General features: G+C 43.0%; 1 protein-coding gene across 1 annotated transcript in view; it reads right to left on the bottom strand.

Annotated features, from left to right (window-relative positions):
- SLCO6A1 (solute carrier organic anion transporter family member 6A1) overlaps positions 1 to 14,655 on the bottom strand; it is an 81,640-nt gene extending 66,985 nt beyond the window's left edge. Inside the window, exons 1-2 of the mRNA XM_070413743.1 lie at positions 14,445 to 14,655; positions 2,183 to 2,443 (exon numbers count right to left, since the gene is read on the bottom strand). Coding sequence (XP_070269844.1) covers positions 2,183 to 2,443; positions 14,445 to 14,655 — 472 coding nt within the window. The remainder of the gene's footprint in view (positions 1 to 2,182; positions 2,444 to 14,444) is intronic.
- Between the last annotated feature and the right edge of the window lie 5,387 nt (positions 14,656 to 20,042).

Below are 20,042 nucleotides of genomic sequence, written 5' to 3' on the forward strand. Positions count from 1 at the left end.
CCCGCTCCCTGGGGGATCGGGCCCAAGCTGGCAGTCAGGCATCCCTCTGGCAGCCCGGCAGCCCTCAGGGGATGTCCACTACCAGCAGGGAGCAGACCTAAGCTGCAGTCGGACATCCTTAGTGCTGCTGAGGAGGCGGGAGAGGTTCCCGCTACCAACGCTGTGCTGGGAGCCATCAGCCTGGCTTGTGGCTGAGCAGAGCTCCTCCTGTGGGAGCGCACTGACCACCAGGGGGCAGCTCCTGCATTGAGCATCTGCTTCCTGGTGGTCAGTGTGTGTCATAGTGACCAGTCATTCCCAGTCGTTCTGCTGTTAGGGTCAATTTGCATATTACCCTTTTATTATATAGGATAGAAGCCTGGTGCACGGGAGGGGGCTGGCTGGTTTGTCCTGAAGGGTGTCCCAGATCAGGGTTGGGGTCCCGCTTGGGTGCCTGGCCAGCCTGGATGAGGGGCTGATGGGTGTTTGCAGGCTGGTCACACCCCCTTCAGGATGGGGTTCCCACTGGGGTGCCTGGCCAGCCTGGGTGAGGGGCTGATGGCTGTTTGCAGGCTGGTCAAGGCCCCCCCAGTGGGGACCCTCACCCCATGGAGATTTGGCCTGTCTGGGTGAGGGGCTGAGGGCCATTTTCAGGCTGGCCAAGCCCCCCAGCGATGGAAGCTCCCAGACTCTCCTTTTTTTATTTTCTTTTAAATTCTGGGATTTATTTACCTTCCATAATTGAAACTTTGTAGTCTTGAGTAGAGCTCAGAGCTGGGGACAGGGCAGGCGAGAAGCTTGGCTTTCTCCATTGCCAGGGGCAACCCAAGCCTCCTGCTCACTCCAGCTCCGTGGCCACAGCCAGCTGAAAGCAGGTATCTGGGGTTTATTAAGCTTCTATAATTGAAACTTTGTTGCCTTGAGTGGAGCTCCGAGCCAACCACAGCAGGTGGGAAGCTTAGCTTCCTCTATCACTGGGGCAACCAAGCCTCCTGCTTGCTCCAGCTCCGTGGCTGCTAGCCGTCATCTTGGTTGGGTTAATTTGCATATAGTCTCTCTGATTGGCTGGTGGGCGTGGCTTAAGGCATAGCAAAGGTACAGTCAATTTGCATGTTTGTCTTTTATTAGTTCAGATAAGGAATATAAATTAAAGAAAGGGACAACAAGGAGAGTCTGATCAAGGAAGAAAGTAGATGTTAATAGACTGAAGGTAATAAAAGAACTGTGGTTTTAATTATATTAGTGAGTTGGAAGAATGAGTGGGAATAACCAGAGAGTGGGATAATAGATATTTAGGAAGTTCTCAGTGAAGAGTCAGTTCACTGCAACCATGGGAATGTTGGGTGGCCAATCACATGTAAAAATCTAGAAACTAAAGATCAGAGTGCGATACAAGTGTTTTTACAGACTAATGAAGAAATTTCAGTTTTAACTGCTAAATGATTTGATGGAATATGACACCTGCTTGTTGACTGAAGCAGGCCTGAAGATCGACTTGTCCCAGGTATGGAAAACTGTGATGGGATGAGGGAAGCGGAGAAAGAGAGTGGCAGGTGGTGGTAAATGGACTGTTTCAAAGAGAACATAGAAATTCTATACACACACACACACACACACACACACACACACACACACTAATGTGTGAACAGAGTAGAAAATTGGTTATGTAAGAGATAAACATTTAAATAAAGCAATATATCTGCATAGATAGGTGTATGAAAATGTCAAAGGGCAGCTCCCATTTTGAAGTGGGAGGAGTAGCTAGAAAATGTCTGACCTTTCTTTTTCTGTGTAAGTTTTTTATGTTCGTATTTGTGCTTGTGTGTCAGTGTTTTGAAGTCAAAACAAATGGATTAATTAAAGCACATTGTGGAACAAATGAGGAATTACTAAAGTTCTCAATAAACATATATAAAAATTGATAAAAGAAAAACAATTTCACAAAAATAATTATCACAAAGTAGTCTTTGTTCTTCCTAAGCCCATCTCTTACATGAAAGGTAATATGATCCTGAGAAGATGGAAGAATGGATATATATTACTAGGGAGCTACAATTAATTAGCTTAATAAACTCTATCATATAAATAGATACAGGTGGATGGGTATACGGACAGACAAGTATCACAATCTATTTTAAGGTCCTAGAGGCAATGATTTAAAGGAACAATTATTTGATGTATGACAGTAACATTTAAATCTTACCTTCAATTTCTATGTCCAATTGATAATTTTCACCATGAAAGTATGGAAAAGCAAATAAAAGTGATCCAAATCCTACTAAAAAGGAGGAAACTGTAATCCATTTTAGAATGTTTCCTTTCCTTCCATAGTATGCTATAAACACTACTACCAGGCAAGATGAAATATCATAACTCGATGACAACACAATACTTTCAATGGTTTTCAGACCACTGTGCCTCTGAAATGTGTTAAGGCTTACATCTATAAGACCAATCACCATACCTAAAACGTAGAAAGAAAAAAAACAACACAATAATATGCATTTTAAGAGACAAAACAGCTCACCATTGTAATCATTACAAAGCGAAACTTAATTTACAGTGAGTTAAATTTATTTCACCTTATTCTGAATGTTTAAAATTTATGAGCACAAAATGATCCCTTTTCTAAAACACTAATAAGCTTTAACCTCTATGAAATATTTGCCAATGGAATTACTGTATCTATTTTTAAAAGACTATATTCATGAGTAATTTATGAAGAATATGATGTTTTCAATCATCTCAGTACTAATATTTATTTTGATGTATATTTCAATAATAAAAATGAATAAATGACAATATAATATCTATCATCCAGAACAGAAAATAAAACATTATCAAAATAGTTGGAGTCCAACATGTACTCCCAAACATATTCTTCTCTCTCCTTCCATAACCCATATCCTATACTTGAAGTTCACCATTTCCTAGCCTTCTTAACGCATTTTTGACAATGTGTGTACATCCTTGAACAATACTACTGTTTGTCATGTTCTTGAACATGAAATAAATGGTATCATATATGCCCATGTCCATCACTCAGCATCTAACTGGGGGAAAATAATCACACTAAATGTTTGAAACAAAAAGAAATTGACATAGAGGTTGTTAACAAAGTACATAATTCATTTTGTTGGATTGGAAAGGGAAAATAGTTACTAACCAAAACTCAGGATATCTACATAATCAAAGTTGCCGGAGCATGGGCAGCTGCAGGGGTCTGCAGCCACAGCCGCTGCTGCTGGACCTGCACTCACTACCCTTTAGGCAGGAAGTCAGGACCCACACTCATGCTAATGTCAGAGCTAGCTCACCATCACCTGCTGCTCCTGCTGCTCTTCCAGTTGCGAGAGCCCGAGCCCATGAGAATTGTGTTCCTGAATCACCATTGCTGCTGCTGATGGAGCTGCACTGATTACTGACCATACATCCTGGAGCCTTCACAGCCCCAGGATTGCTGCTGTTGCCAAAAATATCACCAGAAAGAGGGAGCAGAAAACAAAAAAATAGGTTTCCCTTTGCTTTTTTTTTTCAAGTCTACTGCCACAGCTTCTTACTAGTAACATGGAGGTGAAGCAGCTGGCAAGGAAATCTGGTAAGGTCATTTATAGGCCACCATTCTCCTCGAAAATAAGAAGAATTCTAGAGGGGAACAATGGAGTTTATGGTCAACAAACAACTCGCAAAGTTCACCCGTTAGACTGTTCATGATACATTTTCACCCTTTTCCCCATATTTAAACTTCCATACCAAATTAATAGCAACAAAATTATGCTTCTTCCTAACATGTTTCAATTGTTCTTACAAAGACTTTCTTACTCTTCCCCCCCCCCCCCCCCCAAAAAAAAGGGAGACACATAGTCCAATCAGTCACCATATCCATCTCAAGGTAATGTTAACCCTTCTTCTGGTTCAATCACAAACATGAATGGATTTTCTTTAACATAAAAACTAAATTGCAAAGGAATAAGTGGTATAGAATGGCATAAAAGATATAAACAAGTAACTAAGCAAACATATCATAGGCCCAACTAAAGTTGTGAGGGAATTGTATTGCAAAAGACACCATAAATCCAACTTAGAATCACAACACTTGAACAGACTGAGAGCAGCAGGAAACAAGATATAAAAACTTTGCTGCATTCAAGAGAAGAATTTTTTTCAACTCTCATTTTACATGTGGCCCAGAAGGATAATGGCCAAGGCAATGAATGTTCTGTCAGTAACAGTGTCCATCTCTGGGGTTAGGGTATTAATTAACCTTCTAATTTAGGAATATTCTGTAACTTAGAGGTGAAGTTATAAAGTTATCACCTATAATACTCTTTTATAAAATAGTAAGGGAAAGAGAATGCAAAAAATAAAAATTTGGAATACACAAGTATGTACATGTTTGTGTGTGTATACATGAAACTAACATGAAAGAGAAAAATGCATAGTTGCTACAGTTTTTATTTCTCTAAATGGTTATGAGACCCAATTGATATTAATAAACCCCTTCTTCCCTATTTACTGCCTCTTATACCTCTCAATCTCACATAACATGTATAGGTTATTTCAAAGCATATACAGCACCCTAAACGTTTTTATTGTTGTCTCCTAGCTGGAGCCTTCTCTGAGTTTTTAGTGGGACATTATAATTATCTATAAGGCCAAGAGTTTCTGGTTATTAAGATATGTAGTAAGATCAGTGAATTCCATGAACATGAACTCTCTATACTTCTTTTGCTATAAAATGAATTCCTTCATTAAAAGTAATGTGATAATATGTAAGATGATCAAGATGGTGTATAAGGCATTCATTAAGTCCAAGTATAGTTAGTTTTGGCAGAACCATGGTGGTAAAAGAACCCATATGCAAAACAAATATCTATTTCAGTGAGAAGAAATTATTGTCCACTCCATAGTAGAAGCAGGTGATGTAATCAACTTGCCTCTAGGTAGCTGGTTGATTTCACTAGGGTATGGAGCCATTTCCTGGATTATGTTGACTTTTCCTGGTTGGCAAGACAGGCACTCAGTAGTGCAATAGCTAGGTCAGCTCTGGTGAAGATAAATCCATGCATTCAACTCTTGTATAACTTCCATTCTTGATACAATTATCATCATAAACATGAGCCCTCTGAACAAGACATACTAATATAATGATGGGAAAAGAAGCTGACTAATATTCAGAGGGTGGTTACCTATCTACATCATTATTGAAAGCTTCCTCTGCAATGAATTTATTTGATGAATATTTGTTTAGGATAATTCTGCCCATTCAGATAGACATACCACCTACCCAGCACTCCTACTTACCAAATGGTCAACCCATTAGACCAGGGGTCCTCAAACTTTTTAAACAGGGGGCCAGTTCACTGTCCCTCAGACCGTTGGAGGGCCGGACTATAGTTTAAAAAAAAAACTATGAACAAATTCCTATGCACATTGCACATATCTTATTTTGAAGTAAAAAAACAAAACGGGAACAAATACAATATTTGTATTTGCATGTGGGCCGCGGGCCGTAGTTTGAGGACCTCTGCATTAGACAATGGCAGTATGGTTTCTAGGAAATACAATCAAATTTTACTACCCAATATTCTGCCCACTAGGAGGACTTCCCTTTTCCTCTATTTTTTCTGGGACTCCCCTAAGTGTACCATAGTGTACTTCCACCTTCAAAAACCATAGGCACATCCTATCTAATAAAGAGAAAATATGCCAATTGACCGTCACACCGTCACAAAGATGGTGGCACCCAAGCCAATAAGGAGGGAATATGCTAACTGACTGCCACGCCCTCAAAGATGTCGGTGCCCACAGCCACAAGATGGCCAGCAGGGGAGGGCAGTTGTGGGTGATCAGGCCAGTAGGGGAGGGCAGTTAGGGGTGACCAGGCCAGCAGGGGAGGGCAGTTGGGGACGACCAGGCCTGCAGGAGGGGGAAGTTGGGGGCAATCAGGCTGTTAGGGCAGGGCAGTTGGGGGTGGCCAGGCCAGCAGGGGAGGGAAGTTGGGGGCGATTGGGTCAGCAGGGGAGCAGTTAGGCTTTGATCATGCTGGCAGGGGAGTGGTTAGGGGGTGATCAGGCTGGCAGGCAGAAATGGTTAGGGGTAATCAGGCAGGCAGGCAGGCAGGCAGGTGAGCAGTTAGGAGCCAGCAGTCCCCATTGTGAGAGGGATATCTGACTGCCGGTTTAGACCCGATCCTAGGTAGTCGGACATCCCCCACGGGGTCCCAGATTGGAGAGGGTGCAGGCTAGGCTGAGGGACAACCCCCCATGCACAAATTTTTTTTTTTTTTTTTTTTTTTTTAAATTTGTCTTTATTGTTTTGTTTTTTTTTTATAAATATATTTTATTGATTTTTTACAGAGAGGAAGGGAGAGAGATAGAGAGCTAGAAACATCGATGAGAGAGAAACATCGATCAGCTGCCTCCTGCACATCTCCTAGTGGGGATGTGCCCGCAACTCAGGTACATGCCCTTGACCGGAATCGAACCTGGGACCTTTCAGTCCGCAGGCCAATGCTCTATCCACTGAGCCAAACCGGTTTCGGCCCCATGCACAAATTTCATGCACTGGGTCTCTAGTCCTATCTAATAAAGAGGGAATATGCAAATTGATCATCACACTGTCACAAAGATGGTGGCACCCATAGTAGAGGCAGGGTTTCCATACACAAGATGTCTGCACCCACAGTGGAGGCTGAGTTCCCATAACTAGCCTTAATGAGCAGTCAGCAGGGACCTGAGGCTGTGTGGTGCTGGCCCGGGGCATGGGACCTGAGGCTGTGACCCCTGTCTGGTGTGGCTTGACAGGAGATCTCAGGCTGCGTCCCCCCGCCCTGGCGCCAGGCCAGTGGACCTCAGGCTGTGCCCTCCACCCAGCGGGGCTTGATGGGGGATCTTAGCCCACACCCTATGCCCTGGCACCAGGCCGGGGGACCTCAGGCCATGACCCCTACCCAGGCACCGGACCAGGGGACCTGAGGCCTTGCCCAGCAGGGCTTGATGGGGGACCTCAGGCTGTGCCCCTGCCCTGACCATGAGCCAGGGGACCTGAGGCCACGACCCCCGCCCTGGCACTGGGGGACCTGAGGCCGCATCTCCTGCCTGGCGGGGCTTGATGGTTGACCTCAGGCCATACCCCGGTCTGGCGGGGATTGACGGGGAACCTGAAGGCACGCCCCCTGCCCCGATGCCAGGCCGGGGGACCTCAGGCCACACCCCCCACCCAGCGGGGCTTGATGGGGCACCTGAGGCTGCACCTCCTCACCCGGAGCGGCTTGACAGAGGATCTGAAGCTGCACCCCCTGCCCAGCAGAGGTTGACGGGGGTGGGGCTGGCCAGGTCTGAATCTCACCCAATGGGGGTGGGGCCAGCCGGGTCTGGGTCTCATGTGATTTCAAGGCATGCATGGGTGGATGGGGACTTGACTCTGGGTTCCGCAGCGCGCCCCAGACTCTGACAGGAGGAAGATTTTCGTATACATTTTACTAATTTTCTTTCATCTCTGACATTTCTATTACAGAGAAAGGGCAAATAGCAATATTAAAATATTTCCTCTAATTAATTCCCTTTTAATGTGCACAAATTTCATGCACCAGGCCACTAGTAAGATTATGTTTCTTTCTTAGAAGTAAATGGTACAAATGAAGAAACTTTTCCTTCATTTCAGAAGAGGTAGCCCTGCACACTCCAAACCAATTTTCCTGAAGTAGCAGGCACATTTTTAGTGTATAAGACAGACTGTATGTTGGTTATTCTGGGAAGCCTGTATGTTGGTTATTCTGGGAAGCCTGGGATCTCATTCTAGTCATGAGGGTTATGGGGTGGGTTATGAGGGAATCAGCATTCCCTAAAGTCAGGTGAGGTAAATTCAGTGTCTTTAAGCAGAAAATTGTTTTTTTGTGGGGTTTTTTTTTCAGTCATAGGAGAAAATGTTGCTCCTACTGAGAAAGGAGACTTGGAATTTCAGGGTTGATGGGTCTCAGATTCACTGAGTTCCACCCAATTTCCAGGTTCCCCTCTTCTCCAATCAATGTCCCAACTCTCACATAAGTGATCTAGTGAATCTCTGAATTCAAATTGTGTTGTAATTCTACCACCATGAATTAGTGTTGGTACTATTCAAACTATGCAGTGTGTGACTAGAAACTCACACATTTTCTAATTATGCCCTAAACTAATTTTCTTTCTGTAAACTTTTCAGTACAGTCAGAAGCAGTCAGTCAGCCAAACCCAGAATTTCTGTCTAAAGTTTCACCATATACATCAATTGTAGAAGCTCTTGGTCTTCCAAAGTCCTGCCTTCAATAAGAACTTTATCTCAGGCAACATTTTAAATAACTCTGTCATTGCATGTCATGGATTCCCAGTGTACCATTTTCCACAAAATACTATTGTTTTTGCTGCTTTCAAGTTCAGTTAGCTCAGATAACCAATTCCAGGTTCCTATCTTTGGGAATGGTTTGGTTGTTTCTTCCTGGTTCAATGCTTGGCATAGACTGCTGTTAGAGTAGGCAGTTAAGGTAAATATGAGCTGGGAGAGGTAGCTGGGGCTTGGAGAAAGATGTAACAAACCAAAAATAGACAATGGAGGCAGCAGACCACTATGTGAGAAGGAGAGACTTAGAGCTCCTGCAGGATGTGGTCTAACTGGTGGCTAACACCTGGGTGAAAGGGCCTTATAATTTAAAGATATATTTTTTTGAGATGTGAGAGATGGGGTGACTTGCTCCTTGCCTAGAGGTATTCCAACCTAGGGGTATAAATCCCCTGAACTTCCAAACATCAGGGCTCTTGGTTTGGTTTAGGCCGGCTGAGTTGCCCACTCAGGTTCTATCTGAGTGTATTTCTTTCCTACAAATAAACCCTTAATGCTTTTGCTGCTATTTGTTGTCTCTTGTTTGAATTCATTCCTACAAGCAAGACAAAAGCTAGAGGCACAGATTACTGTCTCTGGCCAGGGTCTATCTCCAGCCAGAGACCCCCTTCATCATCGCTGGCATTACTATCTCAAAACTTACATGATTTTTATAATTTATAGACAAATTAGTTTTATTACATGGGTGAAGCTAAAAGTTCAATCAAAAACTTTCAAACAGCCCTGACCGGTTTGGCTCAGTGGATAGAATGTTGGCCTGCGGACTCAAGGGTCCCAGGTTCGATTCCAGTCAAGGGCATGTACTTTGGTTGCGGGCACATCCCCAGTAGGGGGTGTGCGGGAGGCAGCTGATCGATGTTTCTCTCTCATCAATGTTTCTAACTCTCTATCCCTCTCCCTTCCTCTCTGTAAAAAATCAATAAAATATATATTTAAAAAAAAAACTTTCAAACATCTTATTATCTCATAACATTTTTGAAAGGTACATTACTTTAACCAATTTCTTAACCATACTTATCTCTAATAAAATGTTAATAATATTTTTCTGAAGAATATATATTTTAAAATGATCTGACTTCTAACTATTCTCATGAAATCAGTTGCAAGTCACCAAAGTTGCTTTCTATATCTTTGCAGCAAAGGGTTGACTCAGCAAACTTTGGTTGCTCAAAAAGACCTGTCTTCAAGACTGACCTCTGGTTGTCTCCTGGGAGATGACTCTGAGTCCTTGAATATTCTGCCTGATAAGAGTGCTTTTATATGCTTGAAGCCTTGGGCCACACAGTACCAATTGGATCAGATAGTTTATACTAAGAATGTGATTTAAAGTGAACATCTATTGTTGAATGCCTGAAGCCTTTGGCCATGCTGTATCGGTTTGATTAGTTTATGTTAACAATGTATTTATGATAACACCTTTTTTTGGTGTATGTGTGAGGAGGGTGTGTTAATGGAGTCTGAGTAGCTGAAGTTAGTCACACAGATGCTGCATGCCTACAAGACTAACCCCTCAAAAATCTTGGACACCAAGGCTCGTGTTATCTTTCTTGGTGGGCAACTCTTTGTATGTGTTTTCACACATTATTGCTGGAAGAATTAAGCATGTCCATATGTCCCCACTGGGAAAGAACACAGCAGCTTGGGCTTGGTTTCTAGACTTTATCCCATGCACTAGACTTTATCCTTCAGCCCTGCCTGTGTCCTCTTGCAGTCTGGGACCCCTCAGGGGATGTCTGCCTGCCACAGAGGTGGGAGAGCTTCCCGCCACCGCTGCTGTGCTCGCCAACCGTGAGCCCGGCTTCTGGCTGAGCTGCACTCCCCCTGTGGGAGTGCACTGACCACCAGGGAACAGCTCCTGCATCGACCATCTGGCCCCTGGTGGTCAGTGCGCATCACAGCAACTGGTCATTCCACCATTCAGTTGATTTGCAAATTAGGGTTTTACTATATAGGATGTTTTGTCAAAGTTAAATGTGCAAAGCCCTGGGCCTCCTTAATTTCATTCCAATATATGAAAATTAATCAATGTAATTCACTGTATTAAGATAATAAAGAACAAAAACCATATGAATATCAGAATGCAGAAAAAATTTTTACAAAATCCAAACACTTTCATAATAAAAATACTCAATGAACTGGAAATAAAAGGCAACTTTCTTAAACTGATAAAGTACATACAGAGTAGGGCAAAAGTAGGTTTATAGTTGTAAGTACATGAAATAGAATATATTCTTGAATTATTATTTATTAATTGTTGGATTATTTTCCATATGAACAACTGTAAACCTATTTGCCCCCCCCCCTTATACGAGAATTCTATGACATAATTATAAAATGAATCATGGAGTTACCATATAACTCAGCAATTCCACTCCTAGGTATAAATCCCAGAGAACAAAAATATATGTCCACACAAAAACTTATAGACCATTCTAGCTCTTCATGTAAAGAGCTTGGAAGTCACCTCTGTATCCTAACAGGTTACAAACTGAACAGTCTGAAAAAATTGACAACTCTTCTTAGATACACAACAGAGGGGAAGTAACAGGGCAAACTGGTGATATTGTAAATTCAACTGTCTTTATAACTCATTAGCCCATACTTTTAAATGTGTTTCATTCACATAGATATCTGCTCTACAGTTAAATAAATAAAATGAGAGCTTACTTTATTTAGCACTTTAATGGGAGTTTTTGAATTCTCAGACCATGACTTGAACTGAAATTTGAGATCTGAGTTTGCCATTTCTCTGCATAAATTCTTAAGGGGCACTGAAAAGATTCCAGCCAACACCAGAGTCCTTATAGTCAACATTACTACCAATGTGCAGCAGCCGCTTGGGCTTTCAAGATACATGCTTCAATTGACACTTCATCTCAATAAACATGGTGATAACTTGATGAATTGTGAAGCAACTGCATGCCAAGAATAACTATCCATTTCCATTGGCAAAGAGCTCAGCACTTGGCTCAAGATTAAAAGCATAACAAAACCAATCCTAAAATCCCATCTTTATGAGTATACTAATGACCCAGTGCACGGATTTATGCACATTGAAAGGAAATTAATGAGAAGGTGGCTGGTGGGACAGGACTGGGTGAGGCAGGCCAGACACACCCTGGAGCCAACCTCCCACAGTTCCTCCCCAGCCAGCTGCACCTGGGGTGGCATTGTGGCTCAAAGGGCATCCGCAGAGTGAGCAGGGTCCCTCTGGTAGGTGGGGTCCCTCGGCCTGGCCTGTGGGGATCGGGCCAAAGCCAACTCTCCAACATACCCCAAGGGGTCCCAGAGTGCAAGAGGGCACTCTACAAAGTTGCTTACAGGGTGTGGAATGCAAACGCAAGTGTGCCAGCAAACCAGATTCTGGGCTGACAGTGCCCCAACAACAACATAACCCATGGCTGAAGGTGGAATCGTGTGGTCCTGCGAGGAATCACACTCCTTCCTCTCTGGTTTTGGGGTGAGTCACCCGAGAACCGCTGCTGCCAAGTCACTGCAGCTTGGCAGCTCCTGCATTGAGCACCTGCCCCGTGGTGGTCAGTGCGCATCATAAGTACCGGTCGGATGAACACTTAGCATATTATCCTTTTATATATATACTAGAGGCCCGGTGCACAAAAATTTGTGCACTGGTGGGGGGGGTGTCCCTCAGCCGGACCTGTGCCCTGTCACAGTCTGGGACCCCTCGGGAGATAACCACCTGCTGGCTTAGGCCCGCTCCCCAGATGGCAGATGGCAGGCCCTATCCCACAGTGCCTGCCCCGCCTCCCTGGGTCGCCCATGGCAGGCCCAATCCCGCGGTGGGGCAGGCGGCGGATGACGCTGCCCCGCCCTGCCTGCAGTATGCAAATTTAACGGCCATCTTTGTTGGGTTAATTTGCATACTCTTCTGATTGGCTGATGGGCGTAGCGAAGGTATGGTCAATTAGCATCTCTGTCTTTTATTAGTGTAGATTTATGGGACTAACCCCTGAAACCAATTCCATAATAGTCTGAATCCACACAGTAATTTGAACAAGGACAGTTTGCTATAAAGAATTATTAACTGTAACAGAGGATTAAAGTAACAAGGAATTAGCTATTCAGAAGTAAAGAGAATGCCAAAGAATATAGAAATATGTAGTCTAAGCAACAACCATTTACCCTAGGACTGACATGGAGCACTCCAGGGCTAAAATCCAGACCTTGTTGAAGAGAACACAACAAATTTTTGGCAAATTCAATCCAGCAACATATACAAAAGATATTAATTTAGTAATAAGGGTTTACTCCAGGAATGCAAGGTTAGTTAAATATAAAAAATAAAAGAATGCAATATATAATATTAATAAAATAAATAAGAAAAATCATATAACCGTCTCAGAAGACACAGGGGAAAAAAACTTGATAAAATTAAAAACCAATTCATGATAAAATTTCTTAACCGGCTAAGAATAAAAGGTAACATCCTCAAATTAATAAGGGGCATCTCCAAAAAACTTACAGTTAACATATTTAATTGAGAAAGGCTAAATTATTTCTACCTAAAAACAGAAAGAAAAAAAACCCTTCTCTTTTCAAATTTCTATCCAACATTGTATTGGAGGTCTTAACCAGTGTAACAAAACATACAGATTGGAAAGAAAGAAATAAAACTGTCCTGACTCACAGGTGACATGATCATGTATATAAAACATTCTAAGAAAATAAGTTGATTTACCAGGGTTGAAGGATACAAAACCTACATAAGAAAAGAGATATACCATCATCAGGCATGAAAACACTCAATAGTGTTAAGATGTCAATTTTCTGCAAATCTATGGAATCAAAGAAATCCCAATTAAAATCCCAAAAAGTTTTTATAGAAATCAACACGTGGAAAAGGCCAAAGTATCTAGAATAGCCAAAACAACTTTTTACAAATATCCTTTCAAAATTCTCACTCGGGTATTTAAAGACCTTCATAATATGGCTACAGTTTGTATTTTCCTTCTCTTTTATTTACTTATGTATTCGATAAATATTCATCGAGTGTCTTTACTGCCTCAGTCACTATATTAGTTCTGGGGGAGGGGTTGAGACAATAAAGAAAATAAGTATAATTATCCTTTTTTGGTGCTTAGGTAAAACCATCATCCAGCCAAATCAGTCACTCACTGTTCTGAAACAAGGCTTTCCTGTATCTGAGTATTTATTCATCAAAACATTACATTCATTCATTCATTAATTCAATAAATACTCCTTAATTACATTCCCAGCTATCAGAACTCTACCTGTTTATCAAGGCATAATTCAAATGCCTATTCCTCAGAGAAACTTCTTTGATGATATCAAGAAAAAAACACTAATGACTATTTATTTGCTCCTCTCATATGATTCTAAGCACATTTAGACTTTTTTTTATTACACTTATTTCGACATAGCATCTTAGAACAAAAAAGATACCATGTTTAGCAAACTCTAAGACCATCAGGATATACAGACTAGTAAAGAACGTAGGTGAAAAGGGAGTGGTGAGGGCCTTGGCCACGTAGGGAATGCATGCCCTTCTCAAGGCATTCAAAACCACATTCTTCTTCAAACTGTGTGGGCAAAGATGAACACCTTTGAGTTGCGGCTGGTTCTCTCATATAGATTGTTTGAAGCCCGACTCTACCTCCTGTATTCACACCCGAGGAAACAAGATCCAGGAAGGAAATGGCTTGGCCCATGTGTCTCAAAATTGTGGTCAGAAGCAGAAACAACCTGGCAGTCACAGGTCTTGTTTTCAACTTTATTTAATCCCCAAAGTAATTCAACCCTGAGCTTCTCAGGGTTGGTGACCAAACAACAGTAATGACTCAAAATTACTCTCTCCAGGTGGCTCTCTGGAGGCCAGACCCCTATCACCCACGCTGTGAGAGGTAACTGCCAATAAGGTGTTTGAGGACAGGAGCCCAAACCCATGGTGGCAGCCCATTTAACCAGCTTTTATCCTAGTCATACCTTTCCAGTATTAGAGAGCGCAGCTGCCTCAAACTGGACCACCTGGCCCCTCTCCTGCCTCCCCCACTTAGATAACACTGAGCGCCCCCTGTTTTCCCCCCCACCCCACACCCACCCTCCAGGCTCACCCTGAGAGACCACCAGCGTGTAGAAGAAAATCAGGAAGCAGTGGATGTTATTAAAACGCTGACAACTGGGAATAACCATACAGCACAAGCCGCAGTGCTCCTTCAAAGTTTCATTCTTTTTTTCCGGCTTTTGGGTCAGGGGGGCTATGGCCCTAGCCTTTTTCCTTTTCGGTTTTTTAAACCTGATCACGCTATCTGAAAGAACACCCATTTTCCAGGCGCTTCCCATGAACTCTGTGCTGTCTGCAGGCTCAGCCTGCCGGACCTCTGGGACCTCTGACTGCGGGGCTTGGCGCTCCTCTTGCACCGGGGCTCCCTGCACGGCCTGAGGGCTCCCGCTGAGGCTGGGGCGCTCCCGCTGGGGCTGGGGCTGGGCGAGCGACTGCATGCTGGGTGGATTGTTGCTCCCCTTGGCCGGGCGCCTGCTCCGCCTGCTCCAACGGACCGGCCCGCGGGAGTGGACGTCAGGGAATGGGCGCCCGCAGCGCAGGCCTCCAGAGGGAACGTTCTTTCTTGGGCTGGAGGCAAACCGTCCCTGCCGGAGCTCCGTTGGCAGTTGCCCTGAGAGACCATCCAAGGCTATTTCCTCTTTGCTTCCACGTGGGAGAGGGTCAGAGAGAGAGAAAAAAAATTTTTTTACGACTGGACCCTGATAACTAATATATAGACAGGACACCCCAGTAACTCTAATGGAAGTCTTCTCTTTAGGAAGCAAGAAAAGAGAAATGTGCAGAGATGGGACAGAGGAACACCCCCCCTCACACACACACACACACACACACTTCTGTAGTGTTTTTCTAATTGGATAATCTCACTAGAAAGGACCTAAACATTGTTGAAAGAGGAAAAATCAGAAGACACGAAAAAGACACTTCTACCACATTTGGAGAAACCAGCAAAGATCATAAAACAGTGTTCCATTGAATGCTCCTAAGTAAAGTGCTTTTACACATAAAAATTATTGTCCTAGAAACTCTATTTCTAGCCAAGAATAGAAAGGATTATTATTTTCCTCCCTAAATAAGGGGTGAGACCTCGAATGTAATTTACTTTCCCAGGTGCAAAAACCTTAACTGAAAATAAAGACGGTAGGAGAATAGTTGCAGGACATGAAATGTTTGTGTTATTTATATGACAAGGTAACTTCTTATTGGTTTTCTTTTCTTCGGCAAAGGCAAAGTATGTTATTCAGGCCATGTATGTGAGAAGGCTGACTTTCCAGGAAAATTGAAACTATCTTCCCTCCCATGGACTAGACACTGTGTTTAAAAAAAAATAATTAAACTTAAAAAAAAAAATCCAGCTCTTCAACAAGTTTTTGTGCTGCTAGAAAGTGCTGAGGCTAGATAACTGGGGGCGGGGCGGGGCGGGGCAGGAGGAGGCAGAAATCACTGAGAAGAGCTAGGCAGAAAGGTTCCACAGACACCACCCCTGACCTGAGGCCTGAGCTTGCCTCAACAGAGCTCTGTGCCCATCAGTGAGTGAAAATGTAATCCCACCCATCCTAAGAGACCTCGTCTGTCAAATATCGGTCACCACATAAGAAGAAACAATGCCCTAATTTTCCTGTTCCTTTCCTACTTAACTAGGATGCCCTCCACGTTGCTTCATAACATTAATAAGCGTAAAGGAAACAGAATTCCTCGGAGGTAGCAAAGTAGGGGGACTCTTATTCTTGTGCTTTGGTACCAGACTGGGCAAGGCCTGAGAGCAGAGGGGGAAGCCAGATTTGTTCAAAATAAATGGTACTAGGATTTTTGCTTCCACTCAGAATATAGAGAGCCATGTAGAATGTTACCCTCACTCTATCAAAAACAGTCAAAAAGAAAAGAAGAAAAAGCTGAGTGATACAAAATACTATCACCTTTTCTGCCCATGCAAGAGCTATATTTCCAAAGCAACAAGGCTACCAAACCCCTCAGAAAAAGGATGGGACACATGAGGGCTTGTGCTTGGGGGAGGGGTGGCTGGGGGAGTTCAATGGGGAGGAGGGGGGCGGGCGGGGAAGGAGACTCATGTAATACTTTAAACAATAAAGAATTAAAAAAAAAAGATAGGAAAGAAACTCCTGAAATTGTAATGAATGCTTAAAGGCACAGTGAGGTCTAGCATATGGTTTAGAAACCCTAGGAACTTCAGGAACAAGGGGAATCTTTGCCATTTGACTGGGCATGAACACGCTCCTTAATAAAGAATGCATTTGGCGCCCTGGCTGGCATAGCTCAGTTGGATGAGTGTTGTCCCATGCACCAAAGAGTCACCAGTTGGATCCCAGGTCAAGACACATACCCAGGTTTTGGGTTCAATCCCCGGTTAGAGTGTGTACTTGAGGCAACTGAAACTGATCTAGGTTTCTTTTTCACATTGTCGTCAATCCCTCTCCCTTCCTCTTTCTCCAAAATAAAAATCAATAAAAACATGTTCTTGGGTGAGGATTAAAAAATTTTTTTAAACCCAAGATATTACTCTTCCTACATATGTCCGTAATACTGCCTAAGAAAATAAATCCAAGAGTTCTCATTGTTATATTCCTATTATTTCCAAACTATAAAGATAATTGACTGTAGAATGAAACTGTTTACATGTAAAGATTTCACTTTAATAACTCAATAAAATTCTGTTCTTGCAGAAAACTAGGAGAGCATATAATTTTCCCTAGTCTGGTATATTAAAAAATTTTAACCACACCTACAATAAAATATATCTTACACTGTGATTCAGTACACAGATATACAGTCATAATATACGTATATGTTTGCATATTTATGTGCATGTATGTGTGTGTATGATTGGAACACACACACACATTTACTGTAACAATAACTAGCCAATGTTACTTTAGAGATGGTTATTAGTTAAAAACTTGTACAAAGGGAATCATAAATGAAAAGCACAAGCCTAGAATATTTTTCTTTCTCTAAGGGTTTCTTAATCAAATGATTCAACAAACTAATTGATGTTCTGCAGACTTGAAACTACTGCAACTCAGTATCTAGACACAATTCCCCTTTAGGTTTTAGGTTATGACAACTAAATTAGTATTTTTTTTTAATATATTTTATTGATTTTTTACAGAGAGGAAGGGAGAGAGATAGAGAGTTAGAAACATCGATGAGAGAGAAACATCGATCAGCTGCCTCCTGCACATCTCCCACTGGGAGATGTGCCCGCAACCCAGGTACATGCCCTTGACCGGAATCGAACCTGGGACCTTTCAGTCCGCAGGCCGACGCTCTATCCACTGAGCCAAACCGGTTTCGGCTAAATTAGTATTTTTAAACAGCAATTTTTAAATTCATAGTGTTTCCTTTGCATATTTTATTAAAATACTAGGGGCCCAGGGCACAAATTCGTGCACCTTGAAAGGAACTGTGGACTGCAAGGCTGTGGTGGGCACAAGGGCAGGTCTCGGCCCACCTCCCTGCCCCTGCCCAATCCCTCCCACTTCGGCTCCTGGTCTCCTGCCTGCCGGCAGCCCCGCTCCTGCCGCCACTCCCATGAGCTGATGGCACTGGCCCCTCTTGCACCTGCTGATGGTGTGGAGCGATTGGGGCTGGCGCCAGCAGCGGGTGTGAGCAGAAATGGCACCATCAGTGGGTGTGAGTGGTGGCTTCTGCCCCAATTGCCCCTCAGGAGCAGGGTGAGATGGAGAATTCCCTCAGGGGTGATGGGGGCCGGCAGCCGCCGCTGACACCCGCTGATTTCACCAAGCGATCAGGACCAGCATCAGGCGCTGGCAGCGGGTGCGAGCAGCGGCTCCGGTGCCAGCAGCAAGTGCAAGAGGCGGCTTCTGGCCCCGATTACCTCTCAGGAGCAGGGGGAGGTGGAGAAGCCCTGGGGGGCGATCAGGGTCGACAGCTGCCGCTTGCACCTGCTGACAGTGTCAAGCGATCAGTTTAACTGCTGTTAAACTGACAGCAGGTGTGAGCGGTGGCTCCAATATCAGCAGTGGGTGTGAGCAGGGCTGGTGCCAGCAGCAGGTGAGAGTGCCAGGCAGGACTGCAGCACGTGAGAGCAAAGAATTTTCAGTAATCACTAGAGGCTCACCCCGATGACGGCGACCAGTGCCCTGCCTTGGTCTGGCACTCCTGCTCACCTGCTCCACCATCCCACCACGGCCAATGCCCACCATGTTCCATGTACTGCTGTCTGCTGCCAACGCCTGTCATGTTCTGCACGTGCCCCTGGTGGTCATTGCACGTCATAGCAACTGGTTGTTCTGTTGTTCCACCGTTCAGTCTATTTGCATATTAGCCTTTTATTGTACAGGATTATTCATTTTTAACTTCCTATCTCTCAAAGTTTTTGCCAGTGTTGTTCACGACAGGTAGACAGACTTTTATTAAACATCTAGTGGGAATAAGTGGATAACTGTAAGGTGCTGAAAGGGAATTTAATATGTTGGAGAAACACTTCAAATAGTTGTTGATATATTATTAGTGCAAATATTAGCTGTGGTGACAAAACTAAAGTATCATAGAAATAATGCAGGCTCTATGATGGCAAGGAAGGCTTCTAGCACAGTGCAAGTGGCAGGATAGATGTTTAATAAATCACAATTTGTTCATGAGGCTATCAGATACATTTTAATATTCAATCTTTTGAGCAGATTCTTCTGCTCTTCAAATTTCCTTCAGTACTGCATTCTTTTTTTTCCTTTCCTCCTTTCCTCAGAAAGTAATAATAACTGGCCAATGTTAGTGTAGAGATGGTTAGTAGTTGAGAACCTATACAAACTAAATCATAAGTGGGAGCTCACTTTTGACAAACATTACTGGTGAAATACTGACTGACAATTTGGCCTTTCATTTCATCCTTTCTTGATCCATTGCATGTGTTGGGAATGATATTTACTAATGAGTATTAATGATATACTCACTATTTTGTTGGCTCATAATTGATTGGGACCTTATAAACCTCAGTAAATTTCCAACAATTCTACAGTCTCCTTTAGTTCACCAGATAAACCATAAATACATAACTTTGACTTCATATTAAAAATATTTTTGATGCTTATAAAAGTCGCAATACCAGGTCACACACCAGCTCAATTAATTCAGAGTCTCTGGTTTGTGAGATCCAATAATTATGATTTTTTAATTTCCCCAGTGATGCTGCCAAGTTTCCCTCCCTCTTTCCTTCCCTTTCTTCTTCCCTCTGCCTTTTCAGGATAATTTTTCATTTGACAATAATAATCTTTGGAGGGTACTCTAGCCATTAAGCTCCAGAAGATCAAGAAGAATTCTGTGGCTGTGCAGATTACTTTAAGAGATGTCAAATTTATCTTTATTATATCAAAATTCCCAAGTAGATATTTTGTTAAGGAGCTCTTCCCATTCTCTCTCTCATCAAAGAAATAGCATAGACATAGGCTAGTCACAAAAGTGAATTCTTCAATAGAACAAATTTTTAAAAAATGTATTTCTATTGATTTCAGAGAGGAAGGGAAAGGGAGAGATAGAAACATCAATGATGAGAGAGAATAATTGATAGATGCCTCCTGCACACCCCACACTGGGGATTGAGCCCGCAACCCAGGCATATGCCCTGACTGGGAATCAAACCATGACCTCCTGGCTCACAGGTTTACACTCAACC

The sequence above is a fragment of the Myotis yumanensis genome, unplaced genomic scaffold, assembly GCF_028538775.1.
Source record: "Myotis yumanensis isolate MYYU_CA2020_CCGP unplaced genomic scaffold, mMyoYum1.0.hap1 SCAF_4, whole genome shotgun sequence".
NCBI lineage: Eukaryota > Metazoa > Chordata > Mammalia > Chiroptera > Vespertilionidae > Myotis > Myotis yumanensis.